General features: G+C 46.3%; 1 protein-coding gene across 9 annotated transcripts in view; it reads right to left on the reverse strand.

The window, feature by feature from the left end:
* Positions 1 to 26,882, reverse strand: part of HDAC7 (histone deacetylase 7) — a 964,197-nt gene that overhangs the window by 248,225 nt on the left and 689,090 nt on the right. For 7 of the 9 annotated variants that reach the window (XM_030198155.1, XM_030198159.1, XM_030198154.1 and 4 more), the window contains 3 exons: positions 4,914 to 5,031; positions 2,178 to 2,293; positions 1,260 to 1,376 (listed from right to left, as the gene is read on the reverse strand). In XM_030198155.1, coding sequence (XP_030054015.1) covers positions 1,260 to 1,376; positions 2,178 to 2,293; positions 4,914 to 5,031 — 351 coding nt within the window. The remainder of the gene's footprint in view (positions 1 to 1,259; positions 1,377 to 2,177; positions 2,294 to 4,913; positions 5,032 to 26,882) is intronic. The other 2 variants (XM_030198158.1, XM_030198156.1) reach the window with 1 other exon arrangement.

Genomic DNA, 26,882 nt, shown 5'->3' on the forward strand with positions numbered 1-26,882 from the left:
TGTACACAACTTAGAGAATACTAAAAACTTAAGCATGAATCTCTGGAACACAAGAAAGGAGAAGTGACGATCCACACCAGAAGAGGAACAGACCAGAGGACCCCAAAAGAAACCGGACCATCACTCATCAACAGGTCCAAACCGATTAGAATTAGACTAATAGAAGTGGTTTTGGACCTTTTGACCAGTGGTGATCTGGTTTCTTAATAATAACCGTCTGCGAATTCTCTCTAAAAGAAGCCCGTCATGAATCCACCTGAGCGGTGCTTTTTTTTCTAGCTTGCTCCATCGCTTTGGAATTCCCTTCTCTCCGCCATCCATTTACAGTGTTCTTATCCCAAGTTTAAAGTGCTGCTGGAAACACATCTCTACGAAAAGGCCATTTCTGTCCAATTCAATCCTGGCAGCTCTCTCGGGTTCCAGTAGCCTTTCAGTCTCCCCTCTCCCACCTCTCTCACTATCCCCCATATTCTTTTTTTTTTCTATTTCCTTTTCTAGTTTATTTTATTGAATTTTGTACATCACTTTGCTATTTCTGAGGTAAGGCGATTAACCAAGTCTTAATAAATCAAATCAAAATTTCTTCTGGGATCCTCTGGTTTGCTTAAGCACACACTTTTGCCACCTCTAGCGCTCATGCCTAAGAGCATATTCACTTATGTTCCAAGTTACATAAGAACATAAGCATTGCTGCAATGGGACAGACCGACCGAAGGTCCATCAAGCTCAGAATTCTGTTTCCAACAGTGGCCAATCCAGGTCAGAAGTACCTGGCAAGATCCCAGAACAGTAAAACAGATTTTATGCTGCTTAACCTAAAAATAAGCAGTGGATTTTCCCCAAGTCCATCTTAATAATGGCTTATGGCCTTTTCTTTTTGGCAATTATCCAAACCTTTTTTTTTTAAACCCTGCTAAACTAACTGCTTTTACCACATTCTCTGGCAACGAATTCCAGAGTTGAATTACTCGTTGAGTGAAGAAATATTTTCTAGTATTCTAGAAAAGAAAGAAAGCGCTGACTTTCCTTTACAGAATATGCACCTAAATATCGGTGCACAGTTATAGAATTACCCCCTCAGTGGCTCAGCCCAGCAAGTTAGGGATACACCTGGCCCCAAGCACTTCAGGCTCAGTTTAGCAAGTCACTGCCATTCACAGCCTGCAGACACCTCGGGCTCAGCACAGAAAGCCACGGTCACTCACAGCCTGCAGCGCATTAGGCTCAGCCCGGCAAATTTCAGTGTGGAAGCCACCTACCTAGTGTCTCTGTTGGTTTCCGCTTCACAGTGGGCGGGGCGCTCTCCTTACGCATCAAAGGGTTTTTCCGCCTGTCCACTACCTTCTTGTACCTCACCTTCAAGTTGGGCTCCGATGCTACAGAAAAGGTAAAATCCCATTACTGAACTAAAAATAATTTGGATCCATGCATCACCCTTCTAACCCCAGGATGCTGAAGTGCTTTAAAGTGACTGCCCTTTAGAAGGATATGCACCGCCTCTGTGACGAGGGGCCTGCCCGAACATTTGTAAAGAGAGAGAGTGAAGGGACTGAGATATCTTTACTGGACTGCAGGTCTCTAAGTCTGAACAAAATAAAGTTACATTTCCTCCTAAGAGTGTGATAGGACTGGGATTAGAACTCGCATCCATCAAACATCCCTATAGTGTTAATTCTTTTGTTTCCTCATCTCCCCCAAGGATAGTTCTGTACACATCTTCCTGTCATGGGTTTTCTCACGTTACTGCTATTAACATCCTGGGTTGAGCCTGAGGCGCTGTAGGCTGATAGAGTTCACTAATTGCTGGACCGAGCTTGGGCTACTGCATATGAATATTATAGCAAGTGCTTTACTCTTTGTAAGTTGTGTCCAATCTGGGTTTGTCTGAAAGAACCCTTTATTCCACAGAGTTGTGCTCCTTGCAAACCGCTACAAATTGTGATTATTGCCTATACATTTCCATTAACAAGGTGTGTGTTAAAATATTTCTAAAACCTGCACCCCTCATTAGAATCTCAGACCTGAGGACTGCATTAGTGAGATCATACCTTTACTGTCCACACACATTCCATGGCCATCCTTGCTACCAACTCCACTGCCCCTCCCCTCAGAAAACCAATATGTTCAGCACGAAAGAAGAGCGGCGCAGCCTCAGAAAAGCGGGGAGAAGCCTGTACCTGTTTTCCTGAGGGGAAAGTGATCTGGCACATCTCCTGAACTCGAGCTGGCCTGGGGGACAAAGCTTTGGAGTGCAGACGGCGGGGCTCCTTCAGGGTCTGGGTGCTCCAGGGTTCTGCAAAGAGGAATTAGGACCATTACACCAGAGCTATACCAGAAAGCTGTTCACTGCAAATGTGTGGTTCGATATGCTCCATGTGCATCCACCTGAACCAAAATCAACTGAGTACATGCCATGGCTCCAATCACATCTGAGCAATGATCTCAAGCCTGGTCATAGACATACAACCTTTTCCTAAATTGCACAGAGGCTGCTGCTGGCCCTCTATTTTAGGTAAATTACTGCTATATAAAAGCAACACAACTAGGCCTGACATTGAACAAGTTGCCCACTTGGAGTGACAATGCCAGTCAACTCCAAACAAAAGCAGCAAGTCACACCTCTGGCTACCCAGAGGGAAAAAAACAGCTAGCTATTTTATGGAGCAATAAAACAGCAGCAACGTATACAGTGTAGAACTGGTTAGTGTGCAATACTGCCAAACACACACTATGATGTAGAGACAGAGAAACCCAGCTTCTCAACTGGGAGAAACCTGAAACGCCTCTCCCAGGATCTTCAAGTTACTTAAAAGTGTCAGCCATAACATGGATTTGAATAAATTATAGTGTTTGGGGTACTTTTAAGTCAGCAGTCTCCTCCTGCATCTTTGGGCCTCTGGGGTAAATCGGAACCAGGGCTGTGGTCTGGCATCATGTGCTTTCATTGCAACCATCTGGGAATGTGTTTCCCCTTTTCATATCGCTCCCACCCCACCTCACTTAGGTCCAGTGGTATGCTGGAGCCAGCTTTAACCGGTTGTTATCTTTTCCAACATTTTGCAAGCTGGCTATCAAATTCAGGCAGTGGTGGCCCGGCTCTGATGGCAGCAATTGCAACAGGCTCTCTCTGGCCAGTCTTTGGTCCTTCCCTGTGTCGCCAAGTAACTGTTGTCGCTTGGGAAGGACCCAGCAGATGGATAGATTTGGAGCAGATGGAGGGAGCTTAATGTGCAAGTAATTCTCTCCACCACTTCCCTCAAAGGTGCACCCAGAGCTAGCAAACGCTCCAACTATGGGGCCTGAGGCAAGGGAGAGAGGACAGAGGAAAGTAAGGTGAGATTCTGAACTCGCAGGGGGGAGAGGAGACAAGCAGCACGTGGATGGAACGGAAGGGAGAGGAGAGTGGGACATGCTGTACATAGAGGGGAGGGAAGTGAAGAGGGAGGGGAGGGGAGGGAGACATGTAGCACATGGATAGATGGGGATGAGAGGACATACTGCTCGTGGACGGGAGGGAAAGGAAAGGGGGACATGCTGCTCATGGATGTTTGTTTTTTTTGGAAATGTACATCTTTTCTAATTTTGTATTTAGCAGAGAACGGAAGAAAATGCTTTTCTGTTACTTTTACCAGTACTTTCACTGCTTATAGAATCTGGGTTTCTTGGGGGTCTCCAGTCTGTTTGTTTTTTGTGGCCCCCTATTTTATATCAGTTGAGGGTCTATCCACGTTCTGCATGTGCAACTGAGGTGAAGAATTCTTTTAGCATGTAATGACTGTGTAGGAATTTGTAACAGTCCAGCTTGTTCCAGTTTCCCAGTAGTGGGTATACTGCTATACAGGATAGCAGTAGTCTGACAGTAAATCATACATCAGATTTAACGTCAATAAATTTATTGGGGAAAGACTTAGAATGAGATGCAACTCCATTTGTTAAATCTTGAAAGAATTAGCAAAAAAACATAGGTTGGCTACAGATATAAGAGTGTGGCAAAAATCAACCAAAGCATTCTGCAAAAATCAATTGGCCAAATGAAATTTATATTGTATATTTTATTATTATTAGTAAATTGGTTGCTGCCTACACATATCCTTTGTACCAATAAAATGTATAATACGGTTTCGTACATATATACAGTTTTGGGGTTTTTTTTTGAACAAACATTTACCAGCACACCACTGCTTAGGCCAGTCGCTGCAACACTCATGAACCATGAATGCTGCAACTGTGGCCATGCTGCAACTGTGGCTCCTAATTCCAGCCACTAGGTGTCACCATTACACAGTGATTGAGACTATCTACCCTCAGGCGCTGTGAGCACTAAGTAGTAGCTCAGCTTCATCAACCCTATGGCCAGCAGAACGGGTGGGCCACGGGGGCCATGGACTTACCAATTTTTATTTACCCAAAAATCATCTCCCCCAAGGATAGTTCTGTACACATCTTCCTGTGTACAGATGAGAGGTGAGGACAGAGTTTGGTTTGTTTGGCCCTCCCAAAGAAAAAGTTCCACTGCCCCTTGATTAGCAGAAGATTTGAACTAACAACTGAACCAACAACGGAGCCAGGGTGGCCCTAAGCCAGGTATCTCTAAGCTAAGCAGAAGTGTTTAGTCTACATACCTCTCTGGAGAGAAGGGGTAAGATGGGTAAAGGTCAGGGTCATGGATTTGATTTACCACCTTTTCTGTGGCACAACCAAAGCAGTTTCACATTATATGCAGGCACTTTCTCTGCCTGTAGTGGGCAGGGATACATTGTCGTGCAACTCTTGCAGTTTGTGTGTGCTTGAGATGAGTTGGGTCAGAAGACGGCCATACACCTGCACTCAGGGCTCCCGGTGGCAATCCTTGTCCAGTGTGTTATTTGTCTTTATGACCAGAGATTCTCATGGAACTTTCTAGAGCCACTCACCGATATGGGATTTTGGGACCATTGATGTTACTGGCACTGGTACGCTCCAGCGCCGCCTGCTGTTTGCTGCGGATTACTTCTTTCAACTTCTGCTTCACTGCATTACTCGCCACTGCACCTGCAGACATGGGAACACAGAGGCACACCCAGTGATACAAGGAAAAGAGAGTCACTACAATTTCATAGTGACCTGTGGATGTGGGATGCAATACACTGGAACACAATTCACTGATGTTTGCTATCTTTATACATACATGATGACACAACAGGGTGTGTGTGAGGGTTTCTGAGACACACCTCAGGTGCGCTGTGCTGGCAAAGTGCCTTCAGCACTAGAAGGGGAGTGCTGAGAACACTTTAGACAGCTGGAAAGGTTTTAAACACAAGGGGTTTCCTTCAGATGTCTCTCACTGTTTGTATTGGGCACGTCTTCATCAGATTTAGTCAAGCAGGATCAGACTATTCCAATGAGGGAACACAAGGGACTTCTGTGTGACCTACTTGTGGTTTTTATGTTGTACTTTAATATCAGCAGTTTAGGCCCAAGAAGGACCAGGATCGTATTTGCTACTGATAAATGGCTGTGTACTACACAGTATTTACCCTGTGTGGGTGAGGGGGAGCTGTGGGAGGGGCTCTGTCAGACTCATTGCAATGGCAAGATTAAAAACAGAAAAAGGTGTTTCCCAGATACAATATTTACAGATCAAGGGACAATTTTATTACACTGCTTGGAGCAGGCCAGCAAAAACCACTGTATTACCGGATAAGAAAAAAACCCAGGAAGATTTGTCAACCAGCTCCCTGACAGAAAAGTTTTTATCTCTGTGTCTATAAGGAACACCTTCTGTCACACACATATACCCTGGCGCACATGTCCCCACCTGAATGGCACATCTATGCCTTCTTGTCCAGAGAACTGTCAGACAGTGAGAAGAGGTAGCACATGCCCAAATGACAAATGCCTCGTGACTTCTGTGAAAGAGGAGGGTGGAATTTCCTTGGTTATTGCATGGGGACCCCGTTTTTTCATGAAAAGCATCGTGTTTTGGTGGCATACAGTGTATGTTTAGTACAAGCAGCACTCTTTAAGTTTAGTTTTCTCAATGCGCTTTTCAAGTTGGTAACTTACTATCCAGTTTTTAGCAGATGAAACTATGTTTGTTCCATTGGATGGTTTTTTATACCGTTACTCTAGAATTTGAGATACTATCATTAGACCCCTGACGCAGGCCATAATTGCCAAAACATGGACCGTGTCGGGTCTGTTGAATGAAGTGAAACCAAGACATCCCCATTTTTGAAGGCTCCTTGTGCTTTATGACAACAAACTAGCCTTCCCTAACTGGTCCACAGCCGTGCAGGATGTTGACCGATGGAAATCACCCCCTCTCTCTTTCTCTCTCTCTGTAGGTGGGGTTTCCAGTTTTCTGCATATATGATTTATAATTTATGGTGAGGGGTTTAGTAGTGAGTAGTTTTGGCGTACAGATCTATAGCAATAGGCATTGTTCTCTTCTTCCTGTAGTAGGTGTAGCATTGGTGTTCTAGGGCTTGGGGGCATTTTGTAGAGCTGTCTTTTCTCAGGTAAATTTGGTGCTGTGAATCCTAACAGTTAGGTAGCAAACCTGCCAGATCACAACTGCACTAAGGGCCTAGGGCAGGGGTGGACAACCACAGTCACAGGGCCACAACCCAGTTGGGTTTTCAAGCTTTCCACGATGAACATGCATGAGATCTATTGCATACAATGAAAGCAGTACATGCAAATCTCTCTCATGCATATTCACTGTGAAAATCTTGAAAACCCGACTGGGTTGTGGCCCTCGAGGAACATGGATGTCCACCCCTGCCTAGTGTGTGGTTTTATGCTTTGTTGTTTTTTTGGTTTTTTTTTTTAAGGATTTTGTGTTACATCACAAAGCACATGATAGTGGAGTATATTTTGACACCACAATTCGAATATTATTTTTATGTGGTGAATAGTAAGAGGAAAATTATCCTAGTTCTGCTCTGTGGATGTGGAGGGAGAATTGACTGAACTGTGCTACCAGGTCATTTTGGAGGTAGTTTTTCTGGAAGTTTAGAACAGGCAAAGTTTCTTTACTGCACACAGGATTCTTGGCCTTTTTGTAGCTAATTTAAAACTCCAAATGCATTTATATCAGGCCAGGATTTTCACAGTCTAGGCCAAAGTTCCCTCTAAGCTGTGTGGGAATCCCCCAGCTGTGTTCCAACCAGGGAGAGAGGGGGTTCAACATCATGCTTTCAATCGTGAGGCAAGGCATAGGACCTGCCTGTCCCTTATGTGATACTGAAGCATCATCTCCCCACTACCCTCAGGAACACTGATCTTATGCCACACTCAGCTTCTTCATGACTTAAAGGAAAAATTTGAGTTGTAGATCTTTTGATTCCTTGAAAGCCATATTTTTGTCTTTTTCAGATTCTTCTAAAAGACCCCTGATCTCTCCAGTGGTGTGGGGAGATTACTTATATAGATGTTAGGGCAGTGAATCTCAACTTAGTCCTCAGGCCACACCTAGCTGGGAGAGTTTTCAGAATCCTCATAATGAATATGCATGAGATAGTTCTGCATTCAAATGAAGCAGGACATGCAAATCTCTTATACATATGGATATCCTGACTGACTGGATGTTCCCTGAGGACTAAGTTGAGCAGAACTGTAGTAGGAGGGGCTCAGGGCTCAGACTGAGTCCATTCCTTACTCCTGCCTGAAGGTTGTCTGTTTATCTTTACCAAACAGCCAACAGATGAATACATTATTCAATTAGCCTAGGAGCCAATGAACAAAACTACCTCAGGCATAAATGCATGGTTAGCGAGAGGTCTGTGTGCATGTTACTGGCAGGAAAGGGTTCAGCATGAAGGTGAACTCATTTGATAGACATGCACAGCTTGTTAAAACGAATTGTAAGGAGTCTATCAGCTATTCCAAAAAGATTTTAAGGCAAGTACAGTGTGATAAATTTACTCCCATATCATCATAACATCATAACATAAGTATTGCCATACTGGGATAGACCAAAGGTCCATCAAGCCCAGCATCCTGTTTCCAACAGTGGCCAATTCAGGTTACAAGTACCTGGCAAGATCCCAAAACAGTACAATACATTTTATGCTGCTTATCCTAGAAATACTGTCAAACCAAAGGTGGCTGATCTCTACTTGTAATGTTCAAACAGATGGCGTACAGACGGCGCAAGTGAGGTCGAAGTGGTAAGACATAAGCACATTAGTATAGAGTAAGAGTCACCAGTTTGGCAAGCATACTTTACACAGTTTATATAAATTGTATCATTGCAGGTCCTGTGCAATTATCTCCCCTTGACAAAGCGTTCTTGCCCAACAGGCTCCTGTTGGGCAAACAGGGCACACCAGCCGACACAGATAAGTAAAGCGCAGCCATCTATGATGTTAAGATACAGATAAGACCGCTCTAAAGTGCGATTACAGAATGTAACATAGTAGTGGTCACTAGACAGCATTAGTATATATGGGGGAAGGCGAGACGATGATTATAAAGACACACAGAAACTAAGACTCACTGTTGGGTGAGGTGAAATCAGCTGTACAGGTGTATGAGACTCCTCCTCCATTAGCAGTGGCCATACGATCGCAGATTATAACAGTGGGCATTACTCTAAACAGTAACTTTCTATTCACTTGATATCCTAGAAATAAGCAGTGGATTTTCCCCAACTCCATCTTAATAATGGCTTATGGACTTTTCTTTTAGGAAGCTATCCAAACCTTTTTTAAACCCCACTAACTACTTTTATTACATTCTCTGGCAATGAATTCCAGAGTTTAATTGCACGTTGAGTGAAGAAATATTTTCTCCGATTCATTTTAAATTTACTACTTTGTAGCTTCACTGTATGTCCCCCTATTCCTAGTATTTTTAGAAAAAATAAACCAGCGATTCACGTTTACCTGTTCTACTACACTCATTATTTTATCTCTTTTTTTTTATTGCATTTATAATTTTATACAAGACAACTTGCATTAGTAACACGAAAGAAAAATCATTAAACGTTGGATAGAATTCCAACCGGTAAGAAGAGAAAACAAAATATATATATATACTTCTTAGACCACAGTATACTGGGGGGGGATAGAAATTGAGGAGAAAATCCAACTAATATAAATTTTAAGGTAAATAGGCCTGTCCAGAAGCTCCATTTTTTCTATATCTTAATCAGTTATTCCTTCATTAACAATTTACCATCTAGTTAGTTATTCGTTTTGCATTCAAAAAATTTTGTAATTGGTCAGGATTTAAAAAAAAACATATTTGTTTCCTAGATATTTAACACACTTACAAGGATATGCAAGCAAAAATTTAGCTCCAAACTTTTAACTTCTTCTCTAAGAGCCAGAAATGTTTTCCTCTTATCCTGTGTTGTTTTTACCACATCTAGATATATCCATATCTTTTGACCACAAAAGAGCTTAGTTGAATTTTTAAAATATAATCTCATTAGAGCATTCAAGTCCTGTTCGAATATAAAGGACACAATTAAAGTTCTTCTTGATTCAATCTCTGACAAAGATTCCTCCAACAGTGGCGTACCTAGGGTAGTTGACACCCGGGGCTGGTCATTTTTTAACCCCCCCCCCCCCCCCCCAAATCCAGTACTAGGCATGCCGAGAATACAAAACACTCAGGACCTATAGAGCAATTCTACCATACCATAAGCAGTCATTTCTACAAGTCACACAAGGAAAAGGAAAGCATCACTGTAGTGTTTACTAGAACATCAATTCACCTATTGTAAAACGATCCCAGACAGAATAGTACAGATCGTAGATCCTGCACAGTCAATGCCAACTGAAAGCCATGTCTTTTTCACAAACACAGATACACCCTAATCCACTATAGAATAAGTAATCATAAACTTTCTATTTAGACAAAAATTAAACTGAATCCCCAATGCCAGACTCTGCATACAATGCAACACCACAGAACAAGAAACTGTCCCCTAGTACTGTGCAAAATATAAAGACAGCAGATGTAAATTTGAAAAAAAAACCTAACAAGTACCAATCACCACTTTACAAATTAACAAATAGAAATAAAACAAATATAGAAAGTAAAATAATACCATTTTATTGGACTAATACATTTAGCTTTCAGAGGCCAAAACCTCCGTCCTCGGGTCAGTACAGTATAGTGCTGTTACAGTATCCTATCCTGACCTGAGGAAGGGGGTTTTGTTCTCCGAAAGTTAGTCAAAATGTATTAAAATTAGTCCAATAAAAAGATTACCTTATTTACATGTTCTATTATAAACATTTAACACATCTACAATACTTTATCCTAAAGCAAAAAAAATAAAAATATATATTTTATTTACAGTTTGTTGTCTCTGGTTTCTGCTTTCCTCATCTTCTTTTCACCGTCTTCCTTCCATCCAGCATCTGTCTTCACTCTCTCTCTCTCTCTCTGCCATCCAGTGTCTGCCCTCTCTGCCATCCCTTCCATCCACTGCCTGCCCTTTCTTTCTGCCCCTTCAATCCACCATTTGCCCTCCCTCTCCCATCCATCCAGGGTCTGCCCTCCCTCTCGCTCCCCCTTCCATCTAGGATCTGTCTCCTCTCTCTCTCTCTGCCCCTTTTTTTCAGCTCCCAGTTCCAGCCCCCTTCTCCCCTCTGAACACCCCCACCCCAGTCCCCTTTCCCCTCCCCTTCTCCTGTCTGAGACCCCTACCTCAGTCCCCTTCTCCCCTCCCCTGTCTGAGACCCCCACCCTAGTCCCCTTCTCTCCTCTGAACACCCCCATCCCAGTCCCCTTCTCCCTCCCCTTCCCTTCTCCCCTCTGAGATCCCCACCCCAGTCCCCTTCTCCCCTCCCCTTTTCCCCTCTGAGACCCCCCACCCCAGTCCCCTTCTCCCCTCTGAACACCCCCACCCCCACCCGAGTCCCTTTCGCCCCTCTCCTTCCCCACCTCAGTCCCGTTAAAACTGGCGAAGCAGCGTCGCAGGCAGCGCCTCGTGCCCTGCTTGTAAAAATAAAAATCAAATCTCCTTCCTTCTCATCTTGACGTTGACTCGGGCCTTCCAATCAAATTGATTGGAAGGCCCAAGTCGACGTCAAGACGAGGAGGAGAAGGAGGAAGGAGATTTGATTTTTTTTTTTTTTTACAAGCAGGGCACGAGGCGCTGCCTGCGACGCTGCTTCACCGGTTTTTTAAATGTGCGGCGCCGCGGGAACGGCCACGGGAGGCAGCGGGAGCAGAGCACCCCCCACCCACTGGCACCCGGGGCGGACCGCCCCCACCGCCCCCCCCCCTTGGTACACCACTGTCCTCCAATAAAGCAGATAAATCTTGTATCCCGTCAGAAGGTAAATTCTGTAGAGTCTCTGATTTCATGTTTGTTGTTTTTGAAGGCGGTAAATAATAAACTTTATTTAAGGGAGGAATTGCCTCCTGAGGGTATCTAAGTATTTCAGTAAGATATTTCTTTTAAAAAGTCCAATGGGGTAATCCGCGTTGCTACAGGAAAATTTAACACCCTCAGGTTTAATCGGCGATTGTGATTTTCTATCTGCTCAAGTCTCCTTGAAACCATTAATTTATCTTTTATAGGAGTTTCTGTTGTCGTTTTTAAATTTACCACCTCTGTCTGCAACATTAATTCCCAGATGGATTGTAATGACGGCAGCTTAGGAGACGCCGTTACCGTCTCTTGAGTCTTATCTCCTGCCGCATCCTGTCGTGGGGGGCCACCGTCAGGATTACCCCAGACACCGCCTTCCGGTTGCCGAGTATTTTCAACCTCTCCATGAAGCTCAGCAGGGTAAGGTGGCGGATTAAAACCCGGCGGCGATAAAGATGTTTCATGCCCCAGTAGATATGCCGCTCCTCCAGCAGGGCTAACAGCAGGGCTCTCGCCGGTATGTAATGGAGTGCTTGTCGCGTATCTAAGGATCGTCTGTTGAGTCGGGGTAGGCATTTGAGTTGACGGTGGAAAACCTTTTACCGTCCCCTTCCTCTTAGTGTGCGGCATTTGGAAAAGAGTAATCTTTAGAACAAGAAAAAAGGCCCCAAAGACGAACTCCGTTTGAGACGCGATCAAGCGCTGGGCGCCATCTTGACTCCTCCCCACCTCATTATTTTATCTCTATCATATGTCCCCCTCAGCTGTCTTTTCTCTGAGCTGAAGAGCCCTAGCCACTTTAGCCTTTCCTCATAGGGAAGTCGTCCCATTCCCTTTATCATTTTTCATTGTTCTTTTCTGTATCTTTTCTATTTCCGCTATATCTTTTTTGAGATGCAGTGACCAGAACTGCACACAGTATTCGAGGTGCGGTCGTACTATGGAGCAATACAAAGGCATTATAATGTCCTCATTTTTGTTTTCCATTCCTTTCCTAATAATACCTAACATTATATTTGCTTTCTTAGCCGCCACTGCACACTGAGCACAGGGTTTCAACATATCATCAACAATGACACCTAGATCCCTTTCCTAGTCAGTGACTCCTAATGTGGAACCTTGCATTATGTAGCTATAGTTCAGGTTCCTCTTTCCCACATGCATCACTTTGCACTTGCTTACATTAAACGTCATCTGCCATTTGGATGCCCAGTCTCGTAAGGTCCGCTTGTAATTTTTCACAATCCTCTTGCAATTTAACAACTTTGAATAAACTTTGTGTCATCAGCACATTTAATTACCTTACTAGTTATTCCCATCTCTAGATCATAAAATGTTAAAAGCCAGCAGTCCCAGCATAGAACCCTGGGGAACCCTACTATCTACCCTTCTCCACTGAGAATACTGATCTACTCTTTTTTCTATCTTTTAACCAGTTTTTAATCCACAATAGAACTCCACCTCCTATCCCATGACTCTCCAGTTTCCTCTGGAGTCTTTCATGAGGTATTTTGTCAAACTCCTTTTGAAAATCCAGATATACAATATCGACTGGCTAACCTTTATCCACATGTTTGTTCACCACTTCAAAGAAATATAAAAGATTGGTGAGGAAAAATTTCCCTTCACTACATCCATGTTGGCTTTCTCTCATTAATCCAAGCTTTTGAATATACTCTGTAATTTTGTTCTTTATAATAGTCTCTTACCATTTTACCTGGCACAGATGTCAGGCTCACCAGTCTATAATTTCCCGGATGACCTCTGGAACCTTTTTTAAAAATCAGCATTACACTGGCCACTCTCCAATCTTCTGGTACCATGCTTGATTTTAAAGATAAATGATATATTACTAACAATAGTTCTGCAAGTTCATTTTTCAATTATTTTAGTCCTTTGGGATGAATACCATCCAGTCCAGGCGATTTGCTACTCTTCAATTTGTCAAATTGTGCCATTATATCTTCCAGGTTTATAGAGATTTCATTCAGTTTTTCTGACTCGTCAGCTTTGAATACCATTTCTAGCACTGGTATCTCTCCCATCAGAAAAGCTAATAGCCCCAATCCCAGGCCCCTCAGACCTCTGACCACCCCTAGATTACTCCCCGATCCCACTCTAATCCCTGACAACTCCTCCAAATTAGCCCTCATCCTCAATCCTCCCCAAAAACAGCTGTGACCCTTCCAGGCCCCCCCCCCCCCCCCCACCAGACCCTCTGACTACCCACACCTCAACCCCCCAAACCCCCCTGAGCCTCCAGACAAATAGCCCTGGTGCCTAGTAGACCCCACTTCAAAACAGAGAATATAGTGGAGCCAAATATGAAACAATTTCAAACCAAAAATATGGTCTAACTATCACACCAAAAAGTGATTATTCCAAAATATAACTAATTTAAATCATGGAGGAAAAAGACCTCAACAACCATAATGGCAGATATTGTATATCACTCTGCTCCAATCAATGGTTCCATTTATTATCAATGGTCCAAAAAAAGACCTCCATTTAACAATTTATTTAAAAAAATGTATACCTTTCTTTCTCTTTATCTTATTCCAATTTTTCAATTTTGTTTAACTGTCCATTTAACTGTCTCAATGTGACTAATATTCTTCTTTATTTGGAATATAAATCCACATTGGGACAATTAAACAAAATAAAGATAAATGTTATTTAAGTGTTAAATAGAGGTTTTTTGGACCAATGATAATAAATGGAACCATTGATTGAAGGAGAGTGCCATTTCAGTGGTTGAGGTCTTTTTTCTCCATAATTTAAATTGGTTATATTTTGGAATCATCACTTTTTGGTGTGATAATTGGACCACATTTTTGGCCTAGTAACCCCCCCCCCCCAGTCCCTGAGACCCACCCCCTTGAGATTACTCCCCGATTCTCTGACATCCCACCCACTGAAACCCTAATCCCTCCCAAACGATTAGCCCAGTTGTCTAGCGAGACCCCATCCTCGATCCTCCCACATAATAGCTGTGGCCCTCCCAGGCCCCCTAAGACCCCCCCTTCCCTGATATAACTGACTGCCTGCCAACCCCCCCTGAGATCCCCCCACAAGGCATATGGTCAAGACGAGGTAGAAGCGATGCCCACTCACTCCTGTCTCTGTGCCACCATCTTCAAAAATAACACCACCTAACCCCACACGGTGCATCCTAGGATCAGTCTGCCAAATATGGACATTTTTCCCTTATTTAGTAGTCTAGGTGAAGACTATCGAATAAGATTCCCTTTTTTGACAGACTGACCTTGTGCAATGCATCTTGGGACGCACCATGTAGGGTCAGGCACTGTCATTTACAAAGATCATGCAGCAGAGGCACGAGCGAGTGGGCATTGCTCCTGCTTATTCTTGAAGGTACTCCAGAGGAGGTCAAGGGGGTATGTTTGCTGCTAGACACCAGGGCTTTTTTGGGGGGTAGCACTGGATGGAGGGGAGATCCACTATATGTCAGTGCAATTTGAGGAGGTTCATGGGAGGGGGGAATGGGGGACTTTATTTGAGTGATTGCAGATATGACCCCTCATGCAGCTGCCATCTTTAAAAACTGCCTCCCCCTGTCAGTGCATGAGCCAATCACCACTCATGCGTTGACAGGAAGGATTGAACAAAACAACGAAGTTGACTAAAAAATGGATGATGCTTCAGGTAAAAAACAATGTATTAATCGGTGAACACGACTCGACACAGCTGTGTTTCGGCCTATTGGGCCTGCATCAGGAGTCTTTTTACGATCAAAAACCTCACTCGTTGTGTCTGATAAAAAAAAATCACTCGTGTTCGTTATTCAATTGATGATATTGAAATGGAGCTGCAGCGTCTTGTATGTCAAAATGAAGTAGTGCTCTTCAAACTTTCCTAATCTTAAGAAGAGCACTACTTCATTTTGACGTACAAGACGCTGCAGCTCCATTTTAATATCATCAATTGAATAACGAACACGAGTGATTTCTTTTTAATCAGACATGAGTAAGGTTTTTGATTGTAAAAAGACTCCTGATGCAGCCCAATAGGCCGAAACAAAGCTGTGTCGAGTCGTGTTCACCGATCAATAAATTATTTGTTTTTTACCTGGAGCGTTGTCCAGTTTTTAGTCAACTTCACTGTTTTGTTCTATCATCTATATTCTTGCGAAGATTTGTTTCTTCTGTTTTGACAGGAAGGATGACATTTTAGCGATGAGCTGCAGATTGCCATGGTCTGCAATGGGTTTTTTTGATGGTGTACACTTGCATCTAGAAGTATGCATGTTCACTGATTACTGCATCTTGGCAGTAAACCTTTGCAGAAAGCTTGTGTTAGAAGCCATGCAGTCAGTAGCTCTAAGGGTTGCTTTCTGCATTGATCCCTTAGTTCAAGGTTCCACATTAGGAGTCACTGACCAGAAAAGGGATCTAGGCATCATCATTGATGATACGTTGAAACTCTCTGCTTAGTGTGCGGCGGCGGCTAAGAAAGCAAATACAATGTTAGGTATTATTAGGAAAGGAATGGAAAACAGAAATGATGACGTTATAATGCCTTTGTACAGCTCCATGGTGCAACCACAACTTGAATACTGGTTCAGTTCTGGTCACCGCATCTCAAAAAGATACAGTAGAATTAGAAAAGGTACAGAAAAGGGTGACAAAATGATAAAGGGGATGAGATGACTTCTCTTTGAGTCAAGGCTAAAGCGGCTAGGGTTCTTCAGCTTGGAGAAAAGAAGGCTGAGGGGAAATAAATCTGGCACCAATCACACCTCTGACCTTATTTCCAAATCCCCTTATACTCAATCTCCACCCTTCTATTCGCTACCTTTTATACCATTCCCCCCCCCCCCCCCCAATCTCCTTCCCTTTACCTATCCTATCCTTTCCTTGTCTACCTCCCCTACTCCAATTCATTATTCTTGGGCACTGTTGCCATTATATTTACCACAGTTTATAAGATTCTTCTTACATGTACTTTTTAATGCTTTTCTTTACTATGTAAGCCGCATTGAACCTGCTGCTGTATGTGGGAAAGCGTGGGGTACAAATGCAATAAATAAATAAATATTATTTTATAGACCTTTATCATGAGTGGTGTGGAACGGGTCGATGTGAATGGGAAAATTAGGTTCTTACCTTGGTAATTTTCTTTCCTTTAGTCATAGCAGATGAAGCCATTACGTATGGGTTATGTCCATCAACCAGCAGGGGAGATAGAGAGCACTCAAACTTTCACAGTGCCCTCTTGGCCAGCTAGCTCCACTGCCTCTTCAGTATTTGAAGCTTCCAAAGCAGTATGGCAAACCGCAATGGGAATCACAAGAGCTTTCCTCACAGCGAACGATGGCCCATCACAAGGGCATGAACTCATAAAGGAGGGAATGCACATCCTCCTGGAGGGAATAAACTCATCCTCCTTATTGTATAAGTGGAGGGGGAACACACGCGCCTCCTGGAGGGAATCACACATCCTCCCAACACACTTGAGGGAATGAACTCATCCTCCTATTTATAGAACTGGAGGGGAACACACGCGCCTCCTGGAGAGAATCAACACATCCTCCAAAAAAAACATGCTGGAGGGAATGAACACATCCTCCTAAATTTAAACTGAACATGAATCCTGAAGATTGTTTTCCAACTTTCTACCAAGGAAGGAACTTCAGGAAATTAGAACAGAACCTGAAAAACAGATTCACAGCATACAGACAATCATACAGGGAGGGCTCATGGCTTCATCTGCTATGACTAAAGGAAAGAAAATTACCAAGGTAAGAACCTAATTTTCCCTTCCTTGTCATCAAGCAGATGAAGCCATTACGTATGGGATGTAACAAAGCAATCCCTAGATAGGGTGGGAACAAGCCACACCACGCGCTAGCACTTGTGCACCAAAACGCGCATCCCTCCTGGCAGCCACATCCAGCCTGTAATGTCGGGCAAAGGAGAGCTTAGAAGCCCATGTTGCTGCACTGCATATCTCTTGAAGAGAGAGTGCTCCAGTTTCAGCTCAAGAGGAAGAAATCGCTCTAGTAGAATGTGCCTTAAAGGCTACAGGCGGAACCCTGCCGGTCAGCAGATAAGCTGAAAAGATAGTTCCTTTGAGCCAGCGGGCAATAGTGGCCTTAGACGCTGGAGACCCTCTGCGAGAACCGGATAGCAAAACAAACAGATGATCAGAAGTCCTGAAAGAGTTAGTAACTCGCAGATACTGCAGCAGAGTCCTGCGCACATCCAAAAGGTGCAGCTGCCCAAAAGATTCTGGAAACTCTTCCTCTGAAAAAGAGGGCAAGAAAATAGGCTGGTTTAAGTGAAAGGCTGAAACCACCATAGGCATAAAGGAAGGCACGGTCCGAACCGTGACTCCGGACTCTGAAAATTGCAGAAATGGGTCTCTACAGGACAGCGCCTGGAGCTCTGACACCCGTCTCGCCGAGGTAATGGCCACCAGAAAAACGGCCTTCAGTGTCAAGTCTTTCTCCGATGCTCGCCGAAGTGGCTCAAAAGGAAATGCCTGCAGGGTTTTCAAAACTAGCCCCAGGTTCCAAGCTCGACAGGGTGCTCGCACTGGAGGTCGGAGCCGAAGCACCCCTCTAAGAAACCGTGCCACATCTGGGTGAGCAGCCAAAGACACACCTTCCACCTTACCACGAAGGGAGGCCAACGCTGCCACCTGCACCCGCAGGGAATTATAGGCCAAGCCTTTTTGTACATCTTCCTGCAAAAAGTCCAGAATCGGCGAGACAGGAGCCCGCATTGGAACAATGGCTCTAGAAGCACACCAAGACTCAAACAGGCACCAAATCCTGGCATAAGCCACGGAAGTGGACCGCTTGCGGCCTTGCAGGAGAGTGGAAATAACTTTATTGGAATAACCTTTATCCCTCAATTGCGCCCTCTCAATAGCCATGCCGTAAAACCAAAGCGGCCGGCGTCCTCCATGGCTACCGGTCCCTGAGTCAACTGGTTCGGTACCAGAGGTAACAGCAGAGGAGCCTCCAGGAGCATCTGTCGGAGGTCTGCATACCAAGGTCTCCTTGGCCAATCCAGGGCGTTGAGGACCACTTCTCCTGGGTGCAGCCGAATCCGCAAGAGCAGGCGCCCTATCAAGGGTCATGGGGGAAACACATAAAGTAGACCCGGAGGCCAGGGTTGAGCCAAGGCATCCAACCCCGCCGAGCGAGGATCTCTCCGTCTGCTGAAGAAGCACGGGACTTTGGTATTGGCACTTGTCGCCATTAGATCCATCACGGGCTTGCCCCATTTGGCACAGTTCTGCAGGAATACTTCGTCTGCCAGATTCCATTCTGCTGGATCGATCTGATGCCTGCTCAGATAATCGGCCTGCACATTGCTCTGACCTGCAATATGAGCTGCCGACAGACACTGAAGATGCAGCTCGGCCCAGTGGCAAATCAGTCCGGCCTGCGCGGCTAGTGCTCTGCACCTTGTTCCGCCTTGTCGATTTATATAGGCCACCGTTGTCGTGTTGTCCGACATCACTCTGACAGCCAATCCTTCCAGGGTCACTTGAAAGGCCAGAAGCGCCTGAAACACCGCTTTCAACTCTAGGCGGTTGATGGACCACTCCGACTCCTCGGGTGTCCATAGACCCTGGGCATGCTTCCCCTTGCAGTGTGCGCCCCAGCCCTTCAGGCTGGCATCTGTTACCACTAGGCACCAAACGGGGAGCGTCAGCGGCATTCCTCGCCGCAGCATGCTGTCCGAGAGCCACCACTCCATGCTGAAACGGGCCGCAGGGAGCCAAGTAAGTCTGCATTGGTAATCCTGAGAAATAGGAGACCATCTCCGGAGTAGGGAATACTGTAGAGGTCTCAGGTGCGCTCTCGCCCAGGGTACCACTTCCATCGTGGCTGTCATCGATCCCAGCAGCTGGACAATGTCCCAAGCTCGCGGGCGGGGCATCCTCAGGAGCAGACGGACCTGATTCTGAAGCTTGCACCGCCTTAGCTCGGGTAGGAACACATAGCCCGAGACTGTGTCGAACCTGGCCCCCAAAACTCTAGAGATTGTGAAGGGGACAGGTGACTTTTGGCCATATTGACGACCCAGCCTAGAGATTGCAGTACTGAGACCACTCTGGCTGTAGCTTATAAGCTCTCTGTTGCAGAGTCTGCTCTGATGAGCCAGTCGTCTAGGTACGGGTGAACCGTACCTAGACGACTGCTATTCTTGACCCATTACAATCTGGTTTTCGCCCTCTCCACTCAACCGAAACTGCGCTTACTAAAGTCTCCAATGACCTATTACTGGCTAAATCCAGAGGTCAATATTCCATCCTCATTCTTCTTGATCTTTCCGCTGCTTTTGACACTGTCGATCACAGAATACTTCTCGATACCCTGTCCTCACTTGGATTCCAGGGCTCTGTCCTTCCTGGTTCTCTTCCTACCTCTCCCTCCGCACCTTTAGTGTTCACTCTGGTGGATCCTCTTCTACTTCTATCCCTCTGCCTGTCGGCGTACCTCAGGGTTCTGTTCTTGGTCCCCTCCTCTTTTCTATCTACACTTCTTCCCTTGGTTCATTAATCTCATCCCATGGCTTTTCCTACCATCTCTATGCTGATGACTCCCAAATCTACCTTTCTACCCCTGATATCTCACCTTGCATCCAAACCAAAGTTTCAGCGTGCTTGTCTGACATTGCTGCCTGGATGTCTCAACGCCACCTGAAATTAAATATGACCAAAACCGAGCTTCTCATTGCCCCCCCAAACCCACCTCCCCGCTCCCCCGTTTTCTATTTCTGTTGATGGCTCTCTCATTCTCCCTGTCTCCTCAGCTCGGAACCTTGGGTCATCTTTGCCTCTTCTCTCTCCTTCTCTGCTCATATCCAGCAGACCGCCAAGACCTGTCGTTTCTTTCTTTACAACATCCGTAAAATCTGCCCCTTTCTTTCCGAGCACTCTACCAAAACCCTCATCCACACCCTTGTCACCTCTCGTTTAGACTACTGCAATCTGCTTCTTGCTGGCCTCCCACTTAGTCACCTCTCCCCTCTCCAGTCGGTTCAAAACTCTGCTGCCCGTCTCATCTTCCGCCAGGGTCGCTTTACTCATACTACCCCTCTCCTCAAGACCCTTCACTGGCTCCCTATCCGTTTTCGCATCCTGTTCAAACTTCTTCTACTAACCTATAAATGTATTCACTCTGCTGCTCCCCAGTATCTCTCCACACTTGTCCTTCCCTACACCCCTTCCGTGCACTCCGCTCCATGGATAAATCCTTCTTGTCTGTTCCCTCTCCACTACAGCCAACTCCAGACTTCGCGCCTTCTGTCTCGCTGCACCCTACGCCTGGAATAAACTTCCTGAGCCCCTACGTCTTGCCCCATCCTTGGCCACCTTTAAATCTAGACTGAAAGCCCACCTCTTTAACATTGCTTTGACTCGTAACCACTTGTAACCACTCGCCTCCACCTACCCTCCTCTCTTCCTTCCCGTTCACATTAATTGATTTGATTTGCTTACTTTATTTATTTTTTGTCTATTAGATTGTAAGCTCTTTGAGCAGGGACTGTCTTTCTTCTATGTTTGTGCAGCGCTGCGTATGCCTTGTAGCGCTATAGAAATGCTAAATAGTAGTAGTAGTAGTAGTGAACCCTGATACCTTCTCGCCTGAGAAAAGCAGCTACTACCATCATTACCTTCGAAAAGGTTCGGGGAGCTGTGGCGAGGCCAAAAGGCAAGGCCCTGAACTGGAAATGTTTTCCAAACACAGCAAACCTCAGAAACTTCTGGTGCGGGGGCCAAATCGGTATGTGCAAGTAAGCTTCTTTCAGGTCTAGAGACGTGAGAAACTCTCCTGGCTGAGCCGCCGCAATGACGGAGCGCAGGGATTCCATGTGGAAATGCCGCACTCTCAGGGACTTGTTCACTTCTTTTAAGTCCAGAATAGGGCGAAAGGACCCACCTTTTCGCGGCACCACAAAGTAGATGGAGTATCGGCCGCAGCCTTGTTCGGCGGGAGGCACCGGGGTCACTGCCCCTAACTGAATCAGACCTTGTAAAGTCTCCTCCACCGCCGCCCGTTTGACGGCAGAACCACATCGGGACTCCACAAACACGTCTCTTACTGGGGCGTTGAATTCTATTCTGTATCCATCTCTGATCAGGTCCAGAACCCACTGATCTGAGGAAATCTTGGCCCACTCCTCGACAAAGAGGGAAAGCCGTCCTCCGATGATAGGCATCGAGGAGAGGGCCGGTGCACCATCATTGAGAGGGTCGCCCCTGAACTCCTGGTCTTGAGCCACCGGCTGCGGAACGCTTGTCCGAGCAAAAGGAGTTCCTCTGCTGACCACGGGCACGTGAAGTGAACCCAGCAGAACGCCCCGGGCGGTACCTTCTAGCTTCACGGAAGCGAGGTCTGTACGAGGAGTGGACCGCCTGGCCCTTAGAGGAAGGCCTCTGCCTATCTTCGGGCAAGCGCTGGGGTTTTGGATCACCCAGGCCTTTCACAATTTTCTCTAACTCCTCACCAAATAGGAGAAGTCCTTGAAAAGGCAACGTCACCAACCTTTGCTTAGAGGCCATGTCCGCTGCCCAGTGTCGTAGCCACACACGACGGCGAGCCGCCACTGCTACTGCCATTTGTTTAGCCGAAGCTCTGACAAGGTCATAAAGGGCATCAGCCAGAAAGGACAAGGCCACCTCCATCCGCGGAGCCACATCCAAGAAGGGCTCCGCTCCATCTCCGGGCTGAGCCACTGCCTGTTGCAGCCAAGCTAGGCAGGCTCTCACAGCATAACAGCTGCATGCAGACGCTCCGAAACAGTGAGACCTGCAATTTCAAAGGACCATTTCAACGCTGTTTCCAGCCTACGGTCTTGAACATCCTTCAGGGCAACACCTTCTTCAACAGGGAGGGTAGTTCTCTTTGTCACCGCAGTGACTAGGGCATCCACTGTAGGCATTTGAAAACGAGCCATATGTCCCTCACGCAGAGGGTATAACTGCCCCATAGCCCTGGAAACTCTCAAAGGTCCCTCGGGGTCAGCCCACTGAGCCGAAACAAGCTCTAGGATGGAGTCATGCAAAGGGAAGGCCCGAGCAGCTTTCTTGGTACTAGCCATCCTGGGATTACCTGAGGAGGCCATGCCACTGTCAGGATCTTCAATCGAGAGGGCCTGCAGGGTATCTGAAATAAGCGCTGGCAGCTCATCACGGTGGAAAATCCTCACCGCGGAGAGATCATCCAGATCCTGTGGTAAATCCGCACCTGACTCTGGTTCCTCAGACCAAGAACGTCTGTCAGAGTTCTCCGAATCCTCACACCCCGACCTCGTGGGGGAAAAAGGTGCACCACAATCTGAAGGGGAATTTACCCTTCTGCGCTTATCTTTAGGCCAAGCATCCGGGAAAAAAGCCTCACTGGGCAGTCCCAGGCCAGAATCCATCGGGGGGGGGGGGGGCAATCAGAGGAGCCTCAGGCGACCCTTGAGGAAGGGCTCTTTTCATCATGTATGCTTTATGCAGCAAAAGCACAAAATCCGGGGAGAAAATCTCACCCTGGGCACCCAAATCCTGTCCGGTGCTAGCCACTCCTGAAATAACCTCATCTCGAGGTGCCCCACCCGGCTCAGGTCTCTCCGTGTCCATGGAGGCCGCGCCATGCGGTGTAAGCAAAATGGCGCCCGCTGCCAGCTCAGAGCGGGAAGAAACATCGCTCGCCATGCTCGGGCTGGCTCCTACGCCAATACAGCACAATTTACAGAGCCCTGCTGCTGATTTGCGCTTGCCACAAGTGGAACAGCGCTTTACATTGTCCGCAGCCATCGCCGAAAAACGGCGGTAAAATCCAAAATGGCGGTTTCGCGCCAAAATCGCCCCGATCGCGGGCCCACCTCGGAGGAGTTGGAAAACACTCTTACCTCAAAGGATCTAGTGTACAACTACGATCCTGCTGAAAATCAGGTCAAAAACCTCTGTTCCAGCGTCTCTGCGTTTAAAAGTGCGACGCAACTTTTTTTTTTTTTTTTTTTTTTTTTAAAGCTGTGAGGAAAGCAGAGGTATTGAAGACTCCGGAGGCTCAGATGAGTGCGAAAGGCAGGGAAAGGGCGAACCTATATGCCTGCATCCACTGTTGGTGGGTAAGGACAGGGAAAGCAAGGCAATATGTCCACATCCACAGAGGTATGGGTAAGGCAGGGAAAGGGCTAACCTATGTGCCTTTAAAGTGAAGCTGCTATAGCCTCCAACACCCCGGTTAACAACTGGCAAGCCAGGAACCACCTCCCGGCAGATTTTTCTGGAGCTCGAACAAGCTGCAGCCACCCTGCTAAGGGAGATAAAGAATACTGAAGAGGCAGTAGAGCTAGCTGGCCAAGAGGGCACTGTGAAAGTTTGAGTGCTCTCTATCTCCCCTGCTGGTTGATGGACATAACCCATACGTAATGGCTTCATCTGCTTGATGACAAGGAACGCTTGTTTACTCTTTCCAAAAATACTAGGACTAGGGAGCACGCAATGAAGATACAAAGTAGTAAATGTTTGGAAGGCTTCCTAAAGGAAAAATCCATAGACCATTATTAAAATGGAGTTGGGGAAAATCCACTGCTTATTTCTAGGATAAGCAGAATAAAATGTATTGTACTTTTTTGGGATCTTGCCAGGTACTTGTGATCTTGATTGGTCACTGTTGGAAACAGGATGCTGGGCTTGATGGACCTTCGGTCTGTCCCAGTATGGTAATACTTATGTGGTTAGAAGCTGAGAATCAGGAAGGCCAAGATTCAAATTCCACTTCTTCCACAAACACTCTATCCACCTTATAATCGAAAGAGAAAAACGCCTATATTCCGACCTAAATCGGGAGATGGACATCTTTCTCTCGCGGGTGCCCAAATTGGTATAATCGAAAGCCAATTTTGGGCGTCTTCAACTGCACTCCGTTGCAGGAACGAATAAAGTTGATGGGAGCGTGTCGGAGGCGTGGTGAAGGCGGGACTGGGGCATGGTTATCGGCCGAGCAAAGATGGGCATCTTTAGCTGATAATCGGGAAAAAAAAAAGGCGTTTTTACCGCGATTTTGGGTCACTTTATTTGGACCCTTTTTTTTTCACAAACAAGTCCCAAAAAAGTGCCCCAACTGACCAGATGACCACTGGAGGGAATCGGGGATCACCTGCCCTGACTCCCCCAGTGGTCACTAACCCCCTCCCACCAAACGAAACCACTTTACAAACTTTTTTTGCCAGCCTGTATGCCAGCCTCAAATTCCATACCCACCTCCATGACAGCAGAATGTGTTCTATCCTCTGACAGCCTTTCCCTGGTTCTGATGTGGCTCTCGAGTGAGTGTGACACCTTTTCTGTTATGCGCACTGCAGAGTCACATCAGAAATGCATAGTGGTGGGTGTAGGGTATTGGGCACCGTGATTCCACTAGCTTGTGTTACATGCTCACAATGTTGGTAGTTGGTAGGCTCTACTCCCATGGTGCTTTTCCCTCTGCTTACTGGGTCAAAGTGTGCCCTGTTTTGTTTCCGGTAGTCCATGAGGTAGTGGCCATTTTTATAAGCCAGTTTTAACTCCCCTTCATGTGTTACCCATGTTACTGAAAGTGGGCATTGTACAGCATTCTGCCAGCTCTGACCTACTGCTAATCTCAGTACCAGGGAGACTCTTTGCGAGTGGGGCACAACCTCTGATCTGCAGTTAACTGTGAGTAAACGTGCTTATTCCAATAAAGGATGTTTTCGGAGACATTAGTGTTCAGGTGTCAACTGGTGTGCCAAGGTTCTACAGCAGCAACAAGTCCTAGAGGCCTGCGTGTATGCAGGTCCCTGGAGCACTCTTAGTGGGTACCGCAGTGCACTTAAGGCAGGCGGTCCAGGCCATCCCCCCCTACCTGTAACACTTGTGCTGGTAAATGGAGCCTCCAAAACCCACTGTACCCACACGAAGGTGCCCCCTTCACCCCTAAGAGCTATGGTAGTGTTGTACATTTGTGGGTAGTGGATTTTTGGGGAGGGGGGTGGGGCTCAGCACCCGTGGTAAGGGAGCTATGCATGTGGGAGCTGTTTCTGAAGCCACCGCACTGACCTCTAGGGTGCCCAGTTGGTTCATGGCATTTCAGGGGGGCAGTGTACTACGAATCCTGGCCCCTCCCCCGACCAAATGGCTCGGAATAGGATGATTTTGAGCTGGTCCGGTTTTAGTTTCCATTATCGCTAACCCCCCCCCCCCCCCCCACTCCCACCCCCCCCCCCCCCCCCCCCCCCCCCCCCCCCCCCCCCCCCCCCCCCCCCCCCCCCCCCCCCCCCCCCCCCCCCCCCCCCCCCCCCCCCCCCCCCCCCCCCCCCCCCCCCCCCCCCCCCCCCCCCCCTCCCCCCCCCCCCCCCCCCCCCCCCCCCCCCCCCCCCCCCCCCCAGCTCAAAAACAACAACTCATGGCATTTGGTCCGTACAAACCATATTTTCGGGGAGAAAAAAAAAAAAGACGTCCATTTTTTTCAAAAATACAGTCTGTCCCTCCTCTTCACTTCCCATTTTCGGACATAGACGCCCATGGAGATAAGCGTTCGCGTTCGATTATGCCCCTCCACGTGACCTTGGACAAGTCATCTTCCCTCCACTGTCTCGAGTACCATCTTAGATTATAAGTTCTCTCCAGAGAAGGGGTTACTCACTCTATCTTAATTTGTAGCTTGTATTGAGCTCAGGTTTGCTGAAGTATAATTCAAATGCTCCCCCCCCCCCCCCAACACACACTCCTACCAGCAATTCTGTCCTGCTGCTTCTGGGTATCCAGCTCAGTTGAACTAGGGCTAAGATTTGATTTCATACTTTTCATTTGGAACTGCCTAGAGATTTTTCCCTCCTTTTTTAAATTCACTGTAGTTTCATTATTCCAATAACAGTGCTTCCCCCACAAACCAAAGCTCCTTCCAGAACCCTGGAATCACAGGCCCTAAAGTCCAACCACTAAATGTAGTCACTATATAGTGACTGGGACCCGCTCCCCTCTAGGAGCTGTAAACACCACTTCCAAAGGGACCCTGGCCAACCCAAGAGGTTGAAGGCCTAAGCTACATGTAAGCCCCCTGGTGGCAGAGCAAGGTATTACACTGTTAACAAAATTGCCAGTGTTACCCCAAATAAACTCTACACCAACCAGGGAGTTAAACAATAAAAATAAGTTTTATTTTATGAACATTTATGCATGCTAACAATATTTCTTTCTACAAAGTTCTCAGAATCTACAGCAAAACGTACAAATGCACTGCAAAGAACATATTCAACATTTCCAGGATAGCATTAAATAAGTAGCTCTTTTGTTTACTTCTAACAGTGTAATGCAACAAGTAAGTTTCTAAATTAACCCTTTCATTTCTGAAATTGATGCTTTGTGTCAAAATCTTATTTTCCAGGTTTTCCAAATTATGTGCAGACAACAACCCCAGGATCAGGTAAATTTTTATCTTTTCACTTTGCTTCCCCTATACGTCTCTAAAGTCACAGTGCAGGCATCACGTAGCTTTAGCCCAAAGTCCACGTTTCATGAAATCTTCTCTTTCTTGCATTGGCCGGTAGCGATGTCAGGACGTCTTCTC

This window comes from Microcaecilia unicolor, chromosome 3 (assembly GCF_901765095.1).
Source record: "Microcaecilia unicolor chromosome 3, aMicUni1.1, whole genome shotgun sequence".
Lineage (NCBI taxonomy): Eukaryota > Metazoa > Chordata > Amphibia > Gymnophiona > Siphonopidae > Microcaecilia > Microcaecilia unicolor.